Here is a 15,998-nt window from a genome sequence, read left to right on the forward strand (position 1 = left end):
CAACTGTGTCGGGTCCGGCTGTATCAGGTCCGGCTGTGTCAGTTCCAACTGTGTCAGGTCCGGCTGTGTCAGGTCCGGCTGTGTCAGAGCCGGCTGTGTCAGTTCCAACTGTGTCGGGTCCGGCTGTGTCAGGTCCGGCTGTGTCAGAGCCGGCTGTGTCAGTTCCAACTGTGTCGGGTCCGGCTGTGTCAGGTCCGGCTGTGTCAGAGCCGGCTGTGTCGGGTCCGGCTGTGTCAGAGCCGGCTGTGTCCGGTCCGGCTGTGTCGGGTCCGGCTGTGTCGGGTCCGGCTGTGTCGGGTCCGGCTGTGTCGGGTCCGGCTGTGTCGGGTCTGGCTGTTTCAGAGCCGGCTGTGCTGCCGCCCATGTCTGCTTGCAACATCCTGTCGTTTGCACTCTGTCACCCTCGGGGGACCCTGGAGAAAGGACACATGGGTCTCTGTTTTATTTCCACAACTGCATGGAATCCACAATGACCTCAAAACAAAAAGCTTAGCCTAAAAGTAATACACACACACGCACACACACACACATACACACACACGCACACACTCCTCCCCTGGAGGGTCCAGTTGGAGCTGGGGGGGGGGCAGGCCTCGCCCACTGGGACCCTCCTGGGAGCCCCTCGCACCCCTCCCACTCATTTCCTTCGTTCTGGGGCTTTTCAGCTGAACAAAGAAGAAAGCCAGTATTTTTTCTGAAGGTATAAAATCCACAGGAGTTCCTGGGTCAGCAGGTTCAGCAGGAGGGCACTCTGCCTCACTCCGGCCTCGCCCACTCCAGCCTCGCCCACCTCTGGCCTCACCCACTCCGGCCCCTCAGAACCACGCGTTGACGGCCGGAGGCTCGCATCACTCTCTGGTGGGGGGGGGGGGGGGTCTCCATCACAGGCAGCCTCTGCACAGGCGGCCTTCATGTGGCCTCCTGCCGTAAGCCAGGCCGCGGTGAAGGGGCGCTGGGGGGTGACAGCCGTGGCAGCCCTGGCCTCAGTGGTGTGTCTGACCCGCCTGACGGTTGATGCGGGATGAGTGGTTGTGTGAGAAACCAACAGCTGACGGGCTCCCGTTTGCCAGGCCGGGGCTCAGTCACGGGGGCGTGTGAGTCAGTGGAACCAGAACCGTCAGGCCCGGATGGCAGTCTCCTTCAGCGCGGAGACTGATGTCCGTGAAGTCGGACTCGGTGCGGGCAGGCACAGGGTGACTGGGGTCCCGATCCCGTGACAGCTGGCAGTTCCGCGGCGTAGCCCCTGCTTTGGAAGTGGCTCCCGTTGCTGGTGAGACTGCAGAGGTGCAGGTGGGAACCCCCCCCCCCGGCTCCCCCACGCCTGGCCTCTCCCCCACGCCCAGCCTCTCCCCCACGCCCAGCCTCTCCCACACGCAACAGCCACGTACAGTCCGTGTGGCCCGGTGCCCCGGTGAGTTATAAATGAGGCCTAAAGTGCTGAAGATGCTCATTCCGGAGAGGAAGAATTAAGCAGAATAAATTGTGAGCGTTTTCTTCAGTTAATTTAAGGAAATCTCTTGGAATGACTCCCGCCCCCAACATTTTTCACCCTAAGTGGATTGCTAACTGCCTCACTCTGGGCTGAGATGCTGTATCAATATTTTAAAATGTTTTCATGAAAAATGCACACAATCCCGAGAGCTCTGACGGAGCTTCAACTAAAACGTGGCTTCAGGTGACGGCACAGGAGGGGACCGGCCGCGGGGAGCGCCCAGGCAGTCATGCTGCCGGCACCGGCTCCGCACCCGCCCTGCCGGCTCAGCACCGCACCCCCCCGCCCCCCGCGCCCTCACCAGCGCTGCAGCAGCAGCCAGTTTCCGGGTCGGGGTTTCTCTTTCGTTTCTGTAATAGCGTTCCGTGGTCTCTCTTAGAGGAAACGCTGCAGGGACAGCCTGGAACAGGGATGGGTCGTAGGGAGCGTGGAGTGGAGGAATGTGCTGGGCCTCGCTGGCTGAGCAGGCCAGGATGCTGTGCAGGCCCCGAGGCTGCGGGCACAGAGGCGCCTGGGAGGGAGGGGTGGGGAGAGGAGGGAAGGAGGGAGGGAGGGAGGGAGGGAGGGAGGGAGGGAGGGAGGGAGGGAGGGAGGGAGGGAGTGGTGGGGAGAGGAGGGAGGGAGGGAGGGAAGGAAGGAGGGAGGGAAGGAGGGAGGGGCCAGTGGCTCCCACGGGTGGACTGGGGTTGGACAGAGGGGCCAGGGGTGACCTGGGGCGGGATGGAGGGGCAGCGCCCTCATTCCCCGGTCGCTGTCATACAAAAACCCGCATGTAAGTCGCACACAGCACGGGTCCACGTGCAAACCTCCGTGTTCTGTGGGAGAGGAAGGCTCAGGCTGCGGGGCCATCGTAACCTTCTTAGGGGTGACGGGGAGCTTGGCGAGAACCGAGTACAATCAAGTCTAGAAACAGCCACGGCCCCCCTCCCGCCCGACAGCGCTGTCCCTGACAGCTCCCCGCACCCGCCCGCAGTGACCCGAGCCTCGAGGAACCTGTGGGTGCTAAGCCCGTGCCCACCACGTGCCGCAGCCCTTCCTCTGTGTTCGCTGTGGGGCTCACCCAGCCCACACCCGGCCCGAGGCCGAGGAGGTGGTTCCACATCCGCTGCCGCAGCTCCCGGGAGCCCCCCCGGCCCCCCGCCCCCTCAAAGGACCACAGAAGGGTGGACGTTCCGGGTGCCTTGGCCACGTGTCAGCACGGCCTCCTGAGAGGTGGTCCTGTTTGACGCAGACACTGCGAGGGGCGGCGTGCGCCACGCGGGGCATCGGACCGGCCCTTTACCGCGTCGGCTTGTGTGGTCCTGGCCCCGGGCCGAGGCTCCGCGCCTTTGCCGCCTGCAGATGAGGCCCAGAGGCTGCGCTCTCCGCGGGCCACACAGCACTGGGCGCTGGGCCAGGCCCCTCAGCCTCCCCCGCCGCCTCTGCCGGCCCCAGGGCAGGAGTCCGGTCACACTCCTCGGTCCCGCTGCCCACGCTCAGGACCCCGTCTCCGCTCCCTCCGCTCTCTGCACCCCCTTGCTGGCCTCCCTCGGGTTAGCCTTGTCCTGAGGTCGCGTGTCAGTGGGTTCAGTGCGTAGCTTTTGGGGTGAGAGTTATGGAACCTGAGATTCGCAGGTCAGCGCGCAGTTCAGGACACAGCACGTTCACGCTGCCGTGCGGCCTCACCGTCCTCTCCGGAATGTTCTGCTCCTCCAAACCCAGGCTCTGCCCCATTAACCGCTCCCTCCCCCCCCAGCCCGGCCCCGCCCTCCTCCCTGTCTCTGTGGACCGGCTAGTTTCACGGAGCACAGTGGCCTCGGGGTCATGCGTTGTGGGGGGCAGAGTTCCCCTTGTTGCTGAGGCTGAGCAGGATCCCGTGGTGGCCTGTGCCCGTTCCTGCCCCCCCCCACGCGCCCCCCGCCAGCGCACACGGGCGGCACCACTGCTGGGGAGTGGCTGAGGGTGTGCAGGCGGCTGTGCGGCTCAGCGTGTGTATGTGTGTGTGTATGTGTGTGTGTATGTGTGTGTGTATGTGTGTGTATATGTGTGTGTGTGTATGTGTGTGTATGTGTGTGTGTGTGTGTGTATGTGTGTGTATGTGTGTGTATGTGTGAGTGTGTGTGTGTGTGTGTGTGACGTGCACTTGTACTTGGTGGCCCCCGGGCTCGGGGAAGACACGGCCTGGTCCTGGACAGGGGGTGCTGCAGCCACTGCGGGTGCTCACGTTGCGGGGGGGGGTGGCAGTTTTCGAGTTGGGTGTGGCTGTGCAGGCAGCGTCCTGGGGTGAGGGCCGGCCGGGCTGTCCCCAGCATGGGCAGACCCCAGTCCCGGCTGCACTGCCAGGTGTGACAAGCTGCAGCTCATGCCAAGTCCAGGCCCTGCCCCCTGCCCCTCCCCAGGGCTGCCCTGCCCCCTGCCCCCTGCCCCCGGCCCCCGGCCCCCTGCTCCTGCCCAGGGCTGCCCGCATAGCGCAAGCCAGCGCCGTTGGTGTGGAGCTGGCCTGTAAAGTTTGTGCCTCGGTCCCCACTTCCCGTTAGGGTGCAGCTGGGCCGCACGGGCACTGCAGTGACCAGCGGAGGCGGGCTGGGCGCCGTGGGGGTCGGGAGGCGGGCGTGGGGCGTGGGGCATGGGGGTCGGGAGGCGGGCGTGGGGCGTGGGGGTCGGGAGGCGGGCGTGGGGTGTGGGGGTCGGGAGGCGGGCGTGGGGCATGGGGGTCGGGAGGCGGGTGTGGGGGTCAGGAGGCGGGCGTGGGGGTCGGGAGGCGGGCGTGGGGCGTGGGGTGAGCGCCACAGGCACAGGGGCGTGCTGAGCCCGCGATCCTGAACCAGAGATGAGAGCCAGCAGAGCCGAGGGGCCGGTCAGCGCCCCCGAGGATGCTCAGGAAGTGCCGCCTCCCACTTCCAGCCTTAGCAGTCTCCGCTGAGGGAGAGGGCTGAGCACCCCAACCCCGTGCACCTCACCCGCCTCGGGCCTCCGGGCCTCCGAGCACGCGCCCCGGGGAGGGGCCTGGGAGGGGACGCGCTGACGCGCTGGCGCAGGGCTGAGCCGCTCTCCCGCCCCGGGGCCGCCGGGCGTGGCTCTTGCAGACGAAGGCCTGTGGGACACGTTCGCGAAGGGCCTCCCCGGGAGCGCCACGTCCTACAGCGTCGGCCTGGGCAGGCTCCGGCCGGGCGTGACCTACGAGTTCCGGGTGGTGGCCGTGAACCCGGTGGGCTACGGGGAGCCCAGCAGCCCGTCCGCCGCCGTGTCAGGTAGGCCCCGGACCGCGCTTCTCGGGGGAGGGAGGCCCGTGGGCGTGCGGTTCCGCGTCCTCACTGCCCCAGTGTGGCCTGTGCCCCCCGCAGCCGGGGGGCCGCTCTGGGTGAGGTCAGAGCTCAGGGCTCCCCGGCGTGGCAGCTGAGCACCCACACGGTTCAGAGAGCTGTCCCGCCCCGGTAGCCGACCTACACCGTCCAGGACCCCACCCCCACCCACGGTCCCCGCGGCCACACACAGCCACACACAGCCGGTGCCGGCCGTCGGCGGTAAGCTCTGAGGGCACGGCCTCGGCCTCAGTGCCGACAGGCTCCCCCAGTGGCCGGCCCGAGGCCCGGGGCCAGCTCCCTGCAGGCACACGGAGGAGCCCGGAGCCACCCGGCACCTTCCAGAAGCTGCTTCCGCTTCTCGGGGTGCAGTAGCAGGATCGCGGGGGATGGCACCTCCTCCCCAGCCACGTGTCCATGAGCCTTCTCCACTCGTTTCTGAGAAAACATCTGGGAGTGGCTGTTGCTCCAATCAGCTTTGCAGAGACATGAACTAAATAAAACACAGCCCCGTGGGGGGTGGGGGGGCCAGCAGGTACCCAGAGAGCCCTCCGCCCGTGGTGCCTGCACCCAGCCCTTCCAGACAGGTGTGGGCGCCCCGCGAGCTGTGAGCGGGTCAGCTCGGGCCCGCTGGGCTCAGTCTGTCCCCACAGGCTTTTAGGGGACCCTCTGACTCCCCCTGAGAAGCTCCCTCTGGCGGCCAAGTGAAACTTGGACTTGAGTTGCGTTGGCCGGGCGGGCAGGGGCTGCCGGGGCCCAGGCGGTGGCGGGTGCCAGGGAGGCGGGAATCGATGCTTGGAGAGGGGCCTCCTCTGTGGCTCCTCCTTCCCCAAACCCCACGCCAGGGGGGCAGGTGATGAGGGAAACGCCAGGGGGCAGACTGGACCCCGAGGTCAGGACAGGTCTGGGAGAGCGCGGCTCACGGGGGGCCGCCCGAGCCAGTCCCCAGGCCCGGCCACATCCTGACCCCACGGGTCCCGGGCAGAGGCCAAGGCTTCTGCGAGCTCACACGTGCCCGTCTGCCCGCAGCGCAAGCGGACACCCCGTTCTACGAGGAGTGGTGGTTCCTGCTGGTGATGGCGCTGTCCAGCCTGCTCATCCTGCTGCTGGTGGCCCTCGCCCTGGTGCTGCGCGGGCAGAGCCGGGGGCACCGGAGCTGCGGCACAGGTGGGCGCCCCCACCCCGCTACCCCCACCCCCACCCCAGCCCCCAGGCTGTGCCATGTCCCCTGCCCGCCCTGCCCGCCGCGGGGACAGACCAGCAGGCCTGTTCTGGAGGCGCCAGTCTCTGCCCTCCGAGTGGCCGTGTACACGGATGCGCCATCGGGAACTTGGGCCTCTGAGTCCCCCTGTGCCCATCTGCCCACGGCGCGCACGCAGCAGCAGGTGTGGGTCTGGGCAGAGGAGAGCGTTACACGGAGGGGACACTGCCCCTGGGCCTGAGGACAGGCCGGCTCCCTCCGCCCTCAGCCCAGATGGAGCCTCACCAGCCCCACCCCCTCTCTCCGGCCCCACCCCCTCTCCGGCCCCATCCCCCCTCACCGGCCCCATCCCCCCTCACCGGCCCCATCCCCCCTCTCCGGCCCCATCCCCCCTCTCACCAGCCACGGAGGCTCCCACGTGCCACTCTGTTCTGCTGGCGTTTCACTCCCACACAGACAGAGGATTGGGCATGTTGAGGGGTGGGAGGTCCCCCGGGAGGGGACCCTGAGGTTGGAAATGGGGGTGAGTTGCGCAGGCCCATGGAGGCCCCGGCGCGTGCTCAGCACCGTCCCCAAGGCTGGCTGGCGGGAGCCCAACACAGGGCCACCGCGCGGTTTGCGGTCTGTTTTGCCCAGAACTTAGGGTCTGGTCAGGGGAGCAGAGGCGGACAAGGAGAAGCAAGGCACCTGGGGGTTCCTCTTGGGGAGGGGACTACTCTTTCGGGGCCTGGAAAATTCTCTCTGGTCTCCTGGCCCGTAAGCCAGGAGATAGGGGGGCCCTGCACAGAGCCCTCACTCAGGGGGCTGGGGCTCTATACGGAGCCTTCACTCGGGGGGCTGGGGGTTCTGTACGGAGCCCTCACTCGGGGGGCTGGGGGCTCTGCACGGAGCCCTCACTCGGGGGGCTGGGGGCTCTGCACGGAGCCTTCACTCGGGGGATTGGGGGGCTGGGGGCTCTGTACGGAGCCCTCACTCGGGGGGCTGGGGGCTCTGTACGGAGCCCTCACTCAGGGGGCTGGGGGCTCTGTACGGAGCCCTCACTCAGGGGGCTGGGGGCTCTGTACGGAGCCCTCACTCGGGGGGCTGGGGGCTCTGCACGGAGCCCTCACTCAGGGGGCTGGGGGCTCTGTACGGAGCCCTCACTCGGGGGGCTGGGGGCTCTGCACGGAGCCTTCACTCGGGGGGCTGGGGGCTCTGTACGGAGCCCTCACTCGGGGGGCTGGGGGCTCTGCACGGAGCCTTCACTCGGGGGGGCTGGGGGGCTGGGGGCTCTGCACGGAGCCTTCACTCGGGGGGCTGGGGGCTCTGTACGGAGCCCTCACTCGGGGGGCTGGGGGCTCTGCACGGAGCCTTCACTCGGGGGGCTGGGGGTTCTGTACGGAGCCCTCACTCAGGGGGCTGGGGGCTCTGTACGGAGCCCTCACTCGGGGGGCTGGGGGTTCTGTACGGAGCCTTCACTCGGGGGGCTGGGGGTTCTGTACGGAGCCCTCACTCGGGGGGCTGGGGGCTCTGCACGGAGCCTTCACTCGGGGGGCTGGGGGCTCTGCACGGAGCCTTCACTCGGGGGATTGGGGGGCTGGGGGCTCTGACGGAGACCCACTCACGGGCCTGGCCCGGCCGTAGGAAAGAGCGTCTCCAACATGGAGGAGTCTGTGACCCTGGACAACGGGGGCTTCGCCGCCTTGGAGCTCAACAGCCGCCACCTCAGTGTCAAGAACACCTTCTCCAAGAAGAACGGGACCAGGTAGGACCCGCACCCCGTCCCCGCGACCACGGTCCCGGGCCAGCAGGGGCAGCGCTGAGCGGAGGGGGCCGGCCGGTGAGAGGCTTGAGTGTGAGGAGGGCAGGTCCCAGGGGTGTGGGGGGCCCGGGAGAACCCCAGTCCTGGGCCCTCTGTCAGCGGAGCCCTGGGTGAGAGAACCCCGCATCACGGGGTGTCGCCTGAAGCCACGCGGACGCAGTGTCAACGGCGTGACTTCCCCCCACTCAGCCTGATGGGGGGGGCGGGGGGGGGCCGCCGGGATCCTTGCCCAGGGCTCCCTCACCGCATGCTCCCCGCAGGTCCCCGCCCCGGCCCAGCCCCGGCGGCCTGCACTACTCGGACGAGGACCTGGGCGGCAAGTACAACGGGGCGGCGCTGAGCGAAAGCGTGCACCTCGCGGAGGAGGCGGAGGGCGCGTCGGGATCCGAGGTCAGTGCGGGCCGCGGCCTCCTCCGGGCCTCGCTCCGGTCTCCGTCTCGGGGACAGACGGCCGCTTACAGCCAGGGAAGGGGAAGGGGAAGGACGCCGGGCCAGACCAGGCCCCCCGGTGCCCCAGCCCCTCCAGGGCCGGGCAGTGGGTGCCTCTCAGGAGACCTGTGTCTGCCCAGGGCGTGGCCATGCGCCCGTGGGACCTCACGGATCACGGTCCCTGGCCCCAGGCGACACCCAGACGGGTCATGTGCCCAAAGTGGCCTCAGGTCTGCACCCCGTTCGCATCCCGCTGCCCTCAGAGCAGACCCGAGTGTCCTGGGAGACAGGGCTGGTGGCTCTAGGCCTGGGCCTGCGACGTGGGGCGCCAGGCTCACACCCCCAGGACTCTCCGCTTCACCTCCCCTCACCCCGTCCCAGCCCCTGTGCTGCGGAGGGGATTCCCACGGCCGCCCGGCTCAGTCAGCAGGGTCCTGAGCTCCTGTCCTCCCCGAGCAACCGCGTCTCACCTGCTCTGCTCAGGTTCTGCTTACAAATCCACGGGTCCAGCTGCACCCCAGCCCAGGGCTCAGGGAGGCAGCTCAGCGCCCAGGTGTCCTGCAAGGTCCCTCTATCCCAACCAGGGCTGTCGGGGGACCCCGGCCTAGAATAGAGGCCAGCAGGTGGGCGAGACTGCCAGCCGCTGCCCCGGGCCCAGCCCACCCCTCGGTCAGCAGCCCGTGGAGAGGCCTCGTCTTCTGGGCCCCTCTGCCCGGGCGCTGCCTCGGTTCCTCCTAAACCGCGGCAGGAGGGGGGCCACGGGTCAGCTCAGACCCCGCCATTCTCCGTAAACCTCGTTCCTGTGTCCCTCTGCTCTGTAAATGGTTGCTCGTAAAATAATTTCCCCCTAAATCCTGGGCCCTCGGGGAGGGCCTGCTGGGCCGCCTCTCCCAGCCTCTCGGAAGCACCTTCTGCACCCACAGCTGATGGGACAGTCGGGACAGGAGGGAGGGCGCGGCCTGGACCCCCTTTCCTGGAGGCCCTGACTTCTGGCCGGGCCTTCACGCTGGTGTTCAGAGGCGGGGGCGTCACAGACGATCCGCGGGGCCGGGAGCTGGGCAGGGCCTGAGGCCGAGGGCAGGCGTCGCTCCCGGAGCCTCACACAGAGGCCGGCCGTGACGGGCGGACTCACAGCACGGTGCTGGTCCTGCCGAGAGCACCCTGCGCTTCCGCTCCGTCCACTGCCCCCCGAGGCTGGGGGAAGAGTGACTGTCTGCCCGGGTCAGTCAGGGTGCGGCCCGGGTGGCCGCAGGGCAGGGACACAGGGTGACGCTGTGGGGGGCAGGTCTCATGTTCCCTCCCCCCGGGCAGGGCAGGGCCACAGGGTGATGCTGTGGAGGGCAGGTCTCACACCCCCTCCCCCCGGGCCGGTCAAGGGGGACAGAATCCGGGACCCCTGCAGCGGGGCTCCCCAGGAGATGACGTCCCACCAGGACACAGCAGCAGCCGCCCCCCCGCCCCCCCCCGGGTTTCTTTCCTGCGTCTGGAAGTCCTGCTCAGGAAGCACAGACCGGCCTGGGCCGCGGCTCTAGCTGGCGCCACGTGACCAGCGCGGCCAGGCCGGTCTGTGGTCTGTGTCTCCGGTTGGAAGTGAGAGGCTGTCACCGTTCATCCCACGCTGCTCGCCAGTTCCATGGGGACTGCTGTGCGGATCACATTTTAAAAACAGCTCTCACCATCTCCTGCTCCAAGCGACTCGGCCGAAACCCTCGCTCCCAGTTAACGCCGTCACTGCAGCCAGGCCTTCATCCCACGGCCACGCCAGGGGCCCGGAGCCCGCGGTGACCTCCGCCGGCGCTCGCCAGGCACCTGGGCTCCGTCAGAAGCTCCCGCCCGCCGCCCGGCGGCCACCTGGCAGGTCGCACGCTGGCCGGGATAGTTTCCCGGGAAACCAACACCCGTGGCGACTTCCCATCACACAGGAAACCAGGGAAATGAAGAGCCCGCGGCATTTCTAGTCTGTCAGTAATTCTAACTCCCCGCGACGTAGCAGTGCCGTGTACACGCTACACGCTACATGATACACGCGACACAGAGCGGCAGGAGCACACGTGGCTTCCTAAGCAGCGCGACAGCGTCCAGCAGGAGTGGAGGCCGCGGGGCGTGTGCCCTGGTGGCTCGGGGTCCCCACTCCGGCTCTGGAACCCTGGGAACCACTCAGCTACGTCCGTGCACCACGGCCCTGCCACTCAAGGTCCCGGCTGCCACCTTTGTCCCCACGGGAGGCACTGCTCCGCCACGGAGAGAAGTCCCAGGGCGGGTTCCCATTGGCTCAGCTTCTGTCACGTGCCCACCCTCCAGCCAATCACATTCTCTGAGGGACACGCCGTTCATTCAGCCCTCGGGAAAGGCAGAGAAGGACCACTTCCTGAAGGTCACTCAGGAAGGTCAGAGCCCAGACAGGAACACCGGGGGCCAGACAACCCCCCTCACAGGGTCTCCTGCGGGGCCTCTTCAGCACCCACATTGTCTCACCCCGTCTCCGCTTGTGGGCGTTTGGATCGGGGTGAGGAGCTGTGTGATGATGCGGAGCTACTGAGCAGTCTCGAAAGGAATGACTTTATTCGGCCTCGGCGCGTGCGTCGGCCCTCGGCGCGTGCGTCGGCCCTCGGCGCGTGCGTCGGCCCTCGGCGCGTGCGTCGGCCCTCGGCGCGTGCGTCGGCCCTCGGCGCGTGCGTCGGCCCTCGGCGCGTGCGTCGGCCCTCGGCGCGTGCGTCGGCCCTCGGCGCGTGCGTCGGCCCTCGGCGCGTGCGTCGGCCCTCGGCGCGTGCGTCGGCCCTCGGCGCGTGCGTCGGCCCTCGGCGCGTGCGTCGGCCCTCGGCGCGTGCGTCGGCCCTCGGCGCGTGCGTCGGCCCTCGGCGCGTGCGTCGGCCCTCGGCGCGTGCAGCTGTGACATTGATGCGCGCTCCAGGCCGGGCTGCCCCGCTCTCAGGACGCTGGCCGGCGAGACGCGATGCACAGGCCCCCAGACGGCCCCTCAGCCCACCTGGCCTCCGAGAGCTGCAAGGGGGGTGGCGAGGGCACAGGGGCGGCGGAGGGGGGCAGAGGGTCCCAGCACCGGGCGCACGTGTGCTGATGCGCCTGCCTCCAGGGACACCCCCAGTGCCTCTCTAACCGTTTCTCAAGTTGGGCTCGGAGGGGTCCCCAGAGGGCTCCCAAAAGGCTGACGCCATGCCAGTGCCGGGCCTGGCCCCGCTGTCCCCCCGAGAGGACCTGCCGGGCCCTCGCCTCGGCGGGCCGTGGCTTTCCGGGGGGACGGAGTCCAAGCTGCGGCTCACACTTGCTCACCCGCACCCTTGGCGTGGGCTGGTGACCGGAGGACGCGGCCTGAAGCGGGTGAACGTCCCCAGTCGTACCTTCAGCCCTCAGGTCAGCGTGACCCTTGACCCCATTTGACACCTGGGCCTAAATGGCTGCTTCGTCCAGTGCTCTGTGACTTTCTCGTGAGAAACGGGCCCTTCGGCGTGTTCGCCGCGGGCTCTCCCCGCTGAGCTCCGGGAGACGGGACCGAAGGCGGCGGCGGAAGAAGCGACCCCTCCAGGCGCCGACCCTGGAGGACCCGAGGGCCTGTCCCATCTCAGCGGCCCCGTGGCCCCCGAGGAGGCCTCGGAGGACGGAGACAAGGAAGTCTCCACCGCAGCCCCAAAGACAGGCGCCTGCTCGCTCTCATCCGAGCCCCGGGGCCGGTGCGTTTAGGAATCCCGTGTTTCCCGTGGGCCTGAAGCGCACGTCATGTGACCCGCCAGCGGGTCAGCAGCCATCGCGGTGGGAGACGAGGCGCGCACCGGGCCGGCGGCTGCGAGAGCGGCTTTTCCGTCCGGAGTACGTGGGTTTGGGGGGACGGGGGACGGGGGGCGGGGCGGCCGGGTTGAGCGCTGGAAGGGGGCCTGGAGCTGGGGACGGTCCCGTGTGCTGAGGAGACAGGAGCGGAGCGAGTTGTAGGGCGCAGGCGGGGCTCCCAGGATCCCCCCCGCCCCCCCGCCTTGTGGGCTCGCGCTCACTTACACACTCTGCCCACCTGGAGGCAGCCGCGTCCGACTCCTGAGCCGCTGCCCTCCGCGGCGGGTGAGCGGGAGGGCCTCCTGGGCCGCGGCCACCTGATCATGCCGCGGAGGGACCAGCGTGCAGTGCTGATGTCACAACAAGCAGCTCCCATTTCACATCCCGAGAAGCCCCAACGCAGGGACTTACTTTCCTTTTAAAATAAAAAAAAATCTGTGTTTTATTGATTTCAGAGAGGGAGAGAGTGAAACATCAACGAGAGAGAGAATCATGGATCGGCTGCCCCCTGCACGCCCCACACTGGGATGGAGCCCGCAACCCGGGCATGTGCCCTGAGCAGGAATCGAACCTTGACCTCCTGGTTCATAGGTCGACGCTCAACCACGGAGCCCCGCCAGCCCTGCACGTTACTTTCTTACAAACAGCCCAGATTTTCCGTCGTGTCCTAGGGGTCCCGGGATGTCCCCCCCTGAGCACAAGGGATTCCCGTCCAGCCAGGAGGCTCCCGGACGAAGCGCTGGCAGCCAGGGGCAGGGGCAGCCCAGGGACCGGCTGGGGAGGGAGCATGAGGGTCCCTCGCTCTCTGGCCGCCGAATGGGGGAGGGCAAGCAGGTGCATCGCTGTGGGGCCCAGGGACCGTTTTGTTCTCCTCTCTGTGAGGGCACGCGGCCCGGCCCTCCTCCCCGCACAGCCCTGTGTGAGCCTCCCCCTCCCCGATGGCCTGCAGCATTAGGGGCTGCTCACGCCTCCACCCCCGGCACCTGACACCCACTTGTCCCTAAAAAGAGCGGGTGGCTGGCCCCTTGCCAGCGGGGCCTGGAGCTCAAGGGAGTGCAGGGGGCGGAGCCACCACCCCCTGTGCCTCCTGACATGGGGAGCGGGCGGGGGGCCTGCGGAGGTTTGTGCCCTCGGGTGGGTGGGATGGGGTGGCGGAGGACAGGGGACAGAGGGGAGGAGGGAACAGTTGGCTGACAGGCACTGTCCCTGTTGGGTGACGGATGCTGGTCCTGCCTGCTGGCCACTCCCAGCTTCCGCCTCAGCCCGGCCGCCCTGTGCCCCCATGATCACCCCCCACGACCACCCCCTCCATGATCACCCCCCACGACCACCCCCCATGATCACCCCCCACGACCACCCACTTCATGACCACCCCCCCACAACCACCCCCTCCATGACCACCCCCCACGACCACCCCCACACCCTCCCCTCCCCAGTGCTCACATCTGCTCTCCCCCACCCTCCCCAGGGCACCGACTCGGAGTCGGAGGACGCGCCCCCCCAGCACTCCTTCGTCAACCACTACCTGAGCGACCCCACCTACTACAACTCCTGGAAGCGCCAGGCCCCGGGCGGGCGGGCGGCCCCGCACAGGTACGAGGCGGTGGCGGGGAGCGAGGGCCCGCTCCTGCACACGGTGGTCACCACCCAGAGCGCCGTGTTCGCGCCCGCGGCCCCCGGCGCCCGGACTCCGCTCACCGGCTTCTCCTCCTTCGTGTGACGCCGCCAGGGCCACCGCGGGACCCTCCGCGTCCGTTTTGTTCGGAACCAACTCCAATGACTGAGCTCGCTTTCTGTTCAAGGGCCCCGCGAGGGGACGTCGCCCGTGAACGCGGGCTCCCGGGACGTGTCAGGAGGCGGGGCTGTTTCTTTTCTTTTCACGAGGAGGCGTGTCCCTGAACCCGCACAGCCTCCATCGGGCGCCCGAGCAGGAGGTCGGGGCAGGGGGTCAAGGGAGACCCTGCCGGCCTCCAGCCTCGGCCTCCCCTGCCTCCTCGGCCTCGGCCCACCTCCCGGCTCACCCGGCAGTTTCTGGGGGAGGAACCAGCTGGACGGCAGGAGGCTGGGGTGCTGCCTCCCGCTGCGACGCGGTCACCCTGTCACCGGGGCGGAGCGCCGGCTCCCACCTTCCTTCTTCCTTGAAGGACAGCGGGGCCCCGAGCCGGCCGCCGAGGGCCCGCAGCCAGCTCTCCGAGGCCGGGCAGGGCCCCTGTGTGTGCGGTGCATTGTCAGCCAGAGTATTTTTTAACCTTTTTATCTTTTTTTAAAATATGTCACATGAAATGAATGCGTCTCCGCTGTCTCCAGGTGCCTTTCATTCGCTGTTTAGCTTTGTACACGGGGAGCCAGCAGCGCGCGTCTCCAAATAAAGCAAGTGGCTCTGAGAAAAGGGGTCCTGAATCGCCTCATGGACCCCAGCTTCCCACACCACCCCTGACCGTGCACCCAGCCCCCCGACCGTGCACCCAGCCCCTTACCGTGCACCCAGCCCCTGAGCATGCACCCAGCCCCTTACCATGCACCCAGCCCCCTGACGGTGCACCCAGCCCCCCGACCGTGCACCCAGCCCCTTACCGTGCACCCAGCCCGAGCATGCACCCAGCCCCTTACCGTGCACCCAGCCCCCCGACCGTGCACCCAGCCCCTGGACCATGCACCCAGCCCCTTACCGTGCACCCAGTCCCCTGACCGTGCACCCAGCCCCCGAGCGTGCACCCAGCCCCCCGACCGTGCACCCAGCCCCCCGACCGTGCACCCAGCCCCCTGACTGTGCACCCAGCCCCCGAGCATGCACCCAGCCCCCGAGCATGCACCCAGCCCCCGACCGTGCACCCAGCCCCCTGACCGTGCACCCAGCCTCCCGACCATGCACGCCAGGCCCCACCAGCTTGCTCCTTGTACACCTGGCCCCTCGGTGCTCAAGGCCTGGTCCTTCCTCCGAGCCTCCTGGCGGCGCCTCTGGACCGCGGGTGCGGCTGCCGTCCCTTCCGCTGATCGAAGGCCCGCTTTGTAGGCCCACGGCTTTTCTGGGAATGTTTGTTCCCGTTGCTAATCGTCCCGTTAGGCTTCTAGCTACAGGGAATCAGATGAAGTGGGCTGGAGAGCCGAGTCCGCCACACCTGGGCATCCGCCCACCCATTGCTGCTGCAGCCAGGCAGCCGGCCAGGTGTGCAGCCCCCAGCCCAGGTGTCCCATCCCCGGCCCAGGTGTCCCATCCCCCGGCCCAGGTGTCCCATCCCTGGCCCAGGTGTCCCATCCCCGGCCCAGGTGTCCCATCCCCCAGCCTAGGTGTCCCATCCCCTGGGCAGAGCCAGGGCGGGGAGCCAGGGCTGGAGGTCCCCGGGGGCCCGCCTCCCCGCACCAGGAGGAGTGTGGCGTGGGCTGTGGGGAAAGAGGCTGGGCCCTGGCCTGTCTGCCCTGCAGAGCTGTGCTTCCTGCCCAGGCCCACCCTCCACAGGGGCGGGGCTGACCCCGGCTCTCAGCGCTGTCGGCCCCCAGCGGTCCCAACCCCCAGCTGCCCAGGTCCACTCCTGGGGTGGGGGTCTGAGCTCGACGGGGACAGGCAGCGTGAGCACCCTTCTCAGCACCCACCCCTCCGTGCCCCCCGCAGGCCTCCCAGGCGCCCTCCCCTGACTTAGCCCCGAGGGGTGCAGGGCTGGGGCGGGTTCCTTCCCTCCTAAGACGCCCCCTTCCCTGCGGGGCCTCGGAGCCAAGGGGACTGAGGGCAGGGCCTGGGACGGACATGACCGACGAGGGCCAGGGCCACGGGGAGGGCAGCCTGGCTGTCCCAGGCCTCAGGCCTCAGGCCTCGGGCCCCGCCGCCTCTGTGGTCTCAGCTGCGCTGCGTCTAGAATCACAGGCGGCGTTTCAGCTGCGCCCAGGCCGCCCCCATCAGCCTTGGGCCCAGGCGCCCTCGGGTATGTACAGCCCGGGAGGCTCCGGGCAGCGTGGTCGGGCGGAGGGGGAGGGGGCCCGGGGCCTGTGGTGGCGACTCCCCTGCTCCGGACGCCATGG

At 68.7% G+C, this 15,998-nt stretch overlaps 1 protein-coding gene across 1 annotated transcript in view; it reads left to right on the plus strand.

Moving 5' to 3' along the window:
* Positions 1–14,214, plus strand: part of SDK1 (sidekick cell adhesion molecule 1) — a gene marked incomplete at its 5' end in the record, with an annotated part of 646,035 nt that extends 631,821 nt beyond the window's left edge. Inside the window, 5 exons of the mRNA XM_080672625.1 lie at positions 4,558–4,722; positions 5,803–5,940; positions 7,598–7,718; positions 8,036–8,165; positions 13,453–14,214. Of these exons, the coding sequence (XP_080528751.1) occupies positions 4,558–4,722; positions 5,803–5,940; positions 7,598–7,718; positions 8,036–8,165; positions 13,453–13,704 (806 nt within the window). The 3' untranslated portion in view covers positions 13,705–14,214. The remainder of the gene's footprint in view (positions 1–4,557; positions 4,723–5,802; positions 5,941–7,597; positions 7,719–8,035; positions 8,166–13,452) is intronic.
* Positions 14,215–15,998: the final 1,784 nt, after the last annotated feature.

Source organism: Plecotus auritus (genome assembly GCF_963455305.1).
Source record: "Plecotus auritus genome assembly, chromosome: 6".
Classification (NCBI taxonomy): domain Eukaryota; kingdom Metazoa; phylum Chordata; class Mammalia; order Chiroptera; family Vespertilionidae; genus Plecotus; species Plecotus auritus.